Here is a 7,526-nt window from a genome sequence, read left to right as displayed (position 1 = left end):
GTAAAACACAATTTATAGATAAGATATGGAATTACCCAATCTGGCATAACAAACACCAAAACATAATTTACAAATAAGAATTTGAAGAAACAACTTGAGGATTTAAAAGTCAAGCATAATTTCACATTTGTAGAGCATCCTTAGACAAATGGCCAAGCAAAGGTATCTAATCGAGTTTTGTTAAGGGAGGATAAAGAGAAGGCTTGAAGAAACTAAGGGAAAATGGGTTGATGGACTACCACATGTTCTTTGGAAATACATGATCACACCTTATTCAACAAAGAGTGAAACTTCCTTCCGACTTACTTACGGGACATAATCCTTCATTCCAGTCGAGAGAGAATAACTCAACTAGAGAACGACACACCCCATATTGGGAATGATAACATATAGCCATCAGTGAAGAGGTATACTTTTTAGAAGAGAAGAAATCCCACACCTTCCTCATGAGCACCATAGTGAAGAAAACAAATGTAGCCCGTTACAACCTCCAGGTAAGGCCTCGAAACTTCCAAATTTATGACCTCGTGCTAAGACGGGCCAATGTAGGAAGAAAGAATGCCGAGGACGGTAAGTTTATAACTAAATGGGAAGGACCATACATGGTCAAGGCTAGCATGAATATTGAACCATACACCATGGAGACATTATTTGGGAAACCCATCCCAACAACATTGAATGCTACAAAGCTCATTGGGTGTTTTAGTTAAAGTATTCTTCCAAATTGTGCCTATGAAAGTTAGTAAGAACTCTTTTATGTAATAAATTTGAAATAAACAATGTAATGATTCTAATTCTAATTGAGTTTTATGATTATTTTTCCTAATATAGAGAAAGACACACGACCAACGGGAAAAAACCAAAAACCCGGAGAATGGAGATGCACCCGACACCCCCTCTTGGTAGCTAGCCACATAAGAGCAAGATAGTGGATCCTTAGGTACGCCATTCTCAAACCATATTTTCACGTAGGAGGGGGGAAGGGGAACCGATCTTTGGCCATGAACATTCCCTAGAGACGCCAAAGCGAAGTGAATGCCTAACTCGTCCACGCCCCGAATATGATGAAATAAAATTATGAAAGACTATACGATGAAATGAAATCCTACAAGGAGACTATATGATGAAGTAAAATTATACAATGACATTATATGATGAAATAAAATTCTGAAAGACTATATGACGAAATAAAATCATGAAAGACTATATGATGAAGTAAAATCGTATAAGGAGACTATATGATGAAACCCAATTATGAAAGACCATAGGATGAAATTAAATCATGCTAGGATGAAATGACGAAATAAAACCAATCTGGGCGTGGGTGGTGAAACATAATCACTCGTAAAAGAAAAGCAATAAATCAAAGTCATGCGAAAGAGACAAGCCAACTATTTATAAGAAAAGAGCCACAAAATATCCAAGGACAATATCATTACAAAGGTTGAAAAACCGAAAGAAAAACCATAACTCTTAATATAGAAATAAAATTAATTCTTCGTCACAAACCAACTTTCCTCCCACGACTTCCTTTTCGACATCCAACAATTCTTGGGGGATCTTCACACAAGGGCAACAAAGCTCTAATTGGCTTAAGGTATTTTGCAAGGTGGCCTGCATAATGTGGGTACTCATTGAGATAATCTTCGATCTCCTTTCGCAAGTCCTCAACCTTCTTTTGCGTCACCGCCAGTCTATCTTCATAGTCCTTCATATCCTTTAATCAGTTGCCCTTATGTTTTTAAAGAGAAGTTTATGCCTTTGTCTCCCTAGAAAATAAGAAGTAAAGGTTTCCCGAGTGTCGTCCAACTTTTTCTCCACCTTCTCCAAAGAAGACCAAACCTCCTCGACAGACTTCTCTTTTTCTGCCAAAGATCCATCTTAGAGAAATAGAAAAATGATTCTATACTTCCTCTTATAAAGCAACAAGTTACTCATGGAGTTTGTTCTGCTCTAAGAGGATCCAATCATATTGATTCTTAAAAATCTCATTCTCCTTCCAAAATTTTCGGGTGCCAAAAGTTTACCTCGACCACAATAGCCATTAAAGAAACACCCTAGGGCATCTAGAAAGCTACTTCTGTCATCAATTAATGCTTATCAGTGTTAGAAACTTTCTAAATATAAGCATAATCCTATTTTGGGAAGCAGGACTGCACTTTCTTGACCGTGAGTGTCCCTAGTCATGAAGATTTCTTAAAGGGAGCAAGCAAGAAGGACACTATGGTTGGCACTGAGAATGAACTTCTTGGGGGGAAAGTTATGTTGGTTTAGACCTTTTGGCAAGATTCTCTTCCTGGAGTGTGCCCTTGCCACAATGCCTCTTGGCGGATTCACCTTTGGAGGGCTTCGAATGATCATGAAATATTTTGCTCGGACCCTTTGAAGACAAACGCTCCTAGTCCAACCTATTTTCTTGCCTGACTTAGGTCAAGTATATCTCAATGTTCAGAGTATTATCCCTATCCAGGGTTACTCTATCATTTTATTTAGAAACAATTGGGGCTGGGTTCAGTAGGGGAGGTATATGAGTATTCTTCTCCGCATGTACTATATTCGTCCTCATGATTTCACAAACTTGCCCCATGTTATCTACAAGACAAACAAATGTAATGGCCAAATATAACATTAAAAAGATAAATAAAGACAAAAAAGATGGCTCCTCCCTCTCTCACCAAAAATCCTTTTCCTTTCCTTCACACCATTCGCTTCTACCATCGATCACTTATCTATGTACATCCTATTTTGTTACATAACCGACACATTTGACTGGCCGACTCCATCTTCATAACCCAAACTCTTCCAGAAGGGGAAATAACCCTCATTAAAAAATTCTTCTTATGGGGTTAGAGTATCTGATGAACACGAATATTGGTTTGAAGTCTAGAAGAAGTGGTCTCGAGTCCAACCTTTCCATAACCTATCACCATATCTGGACGACTATGAACCAAGGGGTCTAGGATAGGAAGTGTCACCTTCTGGAAGAACGCAACAACTAAAATGGGATTATTAACTGCGAGGGACGATCTGAAAGTAATGATCTTTGAAATTCTTCCAACTATTAAGGAAAACATTAAACACCTTCTTTAGCTGCCGAAGCGAGATCAACCTTTTCCCCCTGCTCTACTCTAATAGAAGTACATGTTATGTTGAAGACATTAAAGAATAATTTCAAAGTTAAAACTCCATCCCAATACTCCCACCAATGTTGGAACACCTTTAAAAAATCTAAGGCTACCAGATGCAGTTGAGAGAGAGAGAGAGAGAGAGAGAGAGAGAGAGAGAGAGAGAGAGAGAGAGAGAGAGAGAGAGAGAGAGAGAGAGAGAGATTCTCAAGTGATTCAATACCTCAACTTAAAAGTCGTAGAAGGGAAGCCTAAGTCTGATCTTGGAAAATGACACTTATGAACAAACACTAAACACCCGTTAAAAGGGTTGCACAACCTATTACTAGTTTCGACTTGTGAGATGAACTAATCAGAGGACAAACCCACGTCCTGATGGGTTCCCTCTAAAATTTGAGCACTACTTAAAACATAAGTCGTCCCCACCAACTCCATGTCCACCCAAAAATACTGATCAAAGTCAATGGGAAAATCAAGGCCTTGTTGGTCCATTCGAACCATATCCTCCCCGTCAACAAAAATAAAATGCCCGTCATAGGCCATGCAATGACTCTGGAAATCAAGATGTTCCCTAACTTCCTTATGGTTAGGTTCCCAACCATTCAAAGAACTAAAGGCTTTAATATAGAAATGGTCCCATGGATCGTATCGATATACCTCAACAAACTCAGAATCTACCACAAGCAACACAAATGATGAAGGAAAATAGACAGGTAAAAATAAACTAAAAAGTTTATCTTGAGATCACAATGGCACTCAAGTGCACTCGATCATCCTAAAGCGTAAAATTATCCCACCCTAGGGATCTAGGGACACATGTCTGAATGATTATGCAAAATATTTAAGTGAAGAGAATCACATTTACTATGTCTGTTTCCAATATTATTGATGTCCCATCAAGGCTCATCCGCTTCCTTAAACCAGAAGCCAAGATGAAGACATACGTAACAAGCCCTCAATGTATGGGTAAGAACAAAAGCCGATGGCCAACTATTCTGGGTGGTTCACCATTCCATAGAGGAAGAGCCAACAATAAAAGTTGTAGGGAAAGACAGGCAGAACAGGTGGGACCTCACCCTGGAAAAGGTTAGGTGATTATGCCATTCAACATATTTTCCACCCTCAGACCTTATTGGATGCAAACCCTCATGAGAGGTTGTATCCCACAGGGACAGTTTTAACCGTCTTCACTATATAAAGTCCAACACACACCATTTCAAGTATTCACTCGTTCATATACTTATACAAATTTCTCAATCATTCATTGACTTGGGCGTTGGAGTGATAAACTAGCAAGTCCACCACGACCCATTAGTATCAAAAGCTTACTCCGCCATATCGGAACTCCCTTATATTCGATATCTACCAATTTCTAGTTTCAGTTTAAAATATTATCAATTTTTTTTGTAATGATATGGATTTAAGTTGCAAAAGTTAAATATATCATGGATCATATACAAAGAAAGTCCCAAACAAACAAATTCAACGGCGAAGTCCAAAAACACAGTATCCGAGATTTTCGCTTAAACGCTCTAATATAACATAACACAATAATCTACCCTTGAGGTTATCCATGCAAACTATTATGGGCCGGTCAAAGGCCCAAATGGCTAAGATCCAATCCATCTCAAATCCATTCCACTTGACCCAAGGTATAAAAACCAATTCACACGCAAAAAGAGTAAGGTACATAATCTAATATCCATTTTTTTTACTACACTCATCTCGAATCTTGAACTAACTTGGGTGTTGGAGTGGTAATCTTGCAAGTCCACCCTGCACCGCCGTGACGATGATCGACACCACCATTTCAAGATTATTAGTTCTTCAACTACATCCATTTCTAATTCCAGAACGAAACACAAACTAACACACCTATAAATTAGGTAACTAGTAGCACCAACATGGTTACACAACTCCAAGTTTTATGGATCATATTAAAATTAGAAAAAATGCCACACCGCATATATCAGAACTAACTGCGATAACAAACTCAGACTTATCCACTAATGATCTCAAAGACCACCTTAGTAGATAGCAACTACATGCAACGTATTATAGTCCATCCACTCTGTAAATAAAAGACTCACCTCTGAAGAGTATGATCACATAATCAATTCGCCTACTTATTATCTGCATACATTTTGTCTTACTTTGACATCATAGTATCTTTGCAAACACATCCGTATTGAGAAAATCTCAAGTCTCACATTAGTTACAAATAGAGCTTATAAAGAGTTTATATAATATCACTCTTCATTGTATAAATCGATTTTATAGGGATGAGTTGGACCATACTCTAACTTTAATAACCCATCACTCAGAGAAAGATCATACTATAAGCAGGCAATGAGAGAGACAAAAGTACGTTTGGATTCACTTTTGAGAGGGACAAAAATAATTCTAGAAATATAAAATTAATTTTGATATATTTGATTTCTCTAAAATAAAATTTATTTTGCATTTAAAATTGATTCTTCTTAAAATTAAAACTTATATCTTTTGAATCTAAACGTGATTTTAACACTTAAATTTACTATTCCTATATAAATAACTTTTTCTTCGATTATTTTAATGTGAATCATTTCTACTTAATCAAATCATTCAAAATTTATTTTCATCACGACACTGCCAAACACACACTACTTACTCTATAAGCTCTTAATAGATCTGTTTATGCCTTAGTCCATATGTCTATCTAACGTGAAACTTTCAATACACATGTATGTGGTTGCCTTTCAACTAAATTATCAGCCATAGAAAGAGAGAAATCATGCATTAGTCACCTTATTCTTGCAGCCACAACTACCAAACGTGGAAGTTAATTCACTTGACATAGTAAAAATAACATGGATGAGAAAAAAGCACACCTATATATCACACTATATCACATTTAAATTTTCAAAAAGCTAGTATATATCGCATTCACTTCATTAACTCTTGTTGAACAATCTAGCAATTAAGTTCACGATCATTGAAAACTGACTTTTGCATTTCTAACATCCACACATTCTCACATTCTTACAAACACATTATAACCATTATAAATAACATTGTTCTCATACCCTATTTTGTTCATCAATAATATTTCCAATTCTCTTAGAAATATACATATGGCACCTCATGGAGATTCATTACCTAGCTCATTCTCTAGAACCAACAACGTAGTATGCTCCAAACCACCAAAACCTAATTCATCCGATCACAACAACAACAATAACAACAACATTCAAAGAACAATCTCCGACATATCGTTCGCGTTATCAAAAGAAGACTTTGATTTAACACTTCCACCAATAACTGAAGTTGAAGATGCAAAGTGCGAGTGCTGTGGCATGTCGGAAGAGTGTACACCTGAGTACATAAAACGCATACGCGACAAATACTTAGGAAAATGGGTTTGTGGTTTGTGTTCTGAGGCAGTGAAGGAAGAGTTGGAGAAAAATGGAGGGAAAAAAGATGAAGCTTTGAGTGAACACATGAATGCATGTGTTAGGTTTAACAAATATGGAAGGACTTTTCCTGTTTTGTTTCAAGCTGAAGCCATGAAAGAGATGCTGAAAAAGAGTAAAATGGAAGGTAGAAGGGCTAAGTCATTCAACCCTAGAGAGAAAGGTGGTGGTGGTGAAAAGAAAGGTGGACTTGCTAGAAGTTCAAGTTGCATTCCTGCTATCACAAGAGATATCAATGATTTCAAAATTTCAAGTTAAACTTAACTTACAAGTTATTATAACAACTTTTCATTTTACAGGTCAGATAACTTAACTTACACGCATGTTTAGATCAAAAGTGATTATGATAGAATTTCATCATGTTACATTGATTTTAATAAAAATCATGTGTAGATTATCATTTTGTCAAAATCACTATCGTTCTAAAGATGCGGTAAGTCTTTTAATTATGTGTTGATTAATTTCTATGTTGTATAAAGAACATGGTTTGTTGTGTCTCTATATTTAATGTTGTTCATTTTTTTTCTACTGACTAGTGGCTACAACTAGTGGCTACAACTCAGAATCATTGGAGGGTTGCAAGATAACATAACCCTAAAGTTGTTACCTTTTGATGATCGGAAGTTTTTTTTAGGTCTCTCTCCCTATCACTATCATGGTTTTAATTGAAAGGAAGTTGATCCGTGTGAGATCTTCTTTGTCTTTCTTTTTGATGGAGAGGGTAATTCTTTGTATGTAGTCAGTGGCTTTTTCAATGTATTTTAGGTATTTCCAATCTTATAACAGAAATAAACTTTGCTTCTTTAATTGGATGCCTTTGTCTCAATTCATGGTTACCAAATTCAAGAGAGAAATTGCTTCTGTCGCCTAAATTACCACATTGCATTTTAGCAATTTATAAGTGATTTTAATTATTTTTGCTTCATTAATAATTGTCAATAAGTAATAT

The 7,526-nt window shown here is 36.4% G+C and overlaps 1 protein-coding gene across 1 annotated transcript; it reads left to right on the top strand.

Annotated features, from left to right (window-relative positions):
* The first annotated feature begins 6,044 nt into the window (after positions 1 to 6,044).
* Positions 6,045 to 7,403, top strand: LOC127087448 (uncharacterized). The gene is made up of 2 exons (XM_051028332.1): positions 6,045 to 6,876; positions 6,971 to 7,403. The coding sequence occupies exon 1, from the start codon at positions 6,239 to 6,241 to the stop codon at positions 6,833 to 6,835; it is 597 nt and encodes a 198-aa protein (XP_050884289.1). The 5' UTR covers positions 6,045 to 6,238; the 3' UTR covers positions 6,836 to 6,876; positions 6,971 to 7,403.
* Positions 7,404 to 7,526: the final 123 nt, after the last annotated feature.

The sequence above is a fragment of the Lathyrus oleraceus genome, chromosome 5 (assembly GCF_024323335.1).
Source record: "Lathyrus oleraceus cultivar Zhongwan6 chromosome 5, CAAS_Psat_ZW6_1.0, whole genome shotgun sequence".
In the NCBI taxonomy this organism is placed as follows: Eukaryota; Viridiplantae; Streptophyta; class Magnoliopsida; order Fabales; family Fabaceae; genus Lathyrus; species Lathyrus oleraceus.
Note: the sequence above shows the minus strand (reverse complement) of the source record. Positions and strands in the feature narration are given on the sequence as shown.

Bases quoted from the DNA above. Each gene is read 5' to 3' on its own strand.
- LOC127087448 (XM_051028332.1), top strand. From the start codon at position 6,239: ATGGCACCTCATGGAGATTCATTACCTAGCTCATTCTCTAGAACCAAC.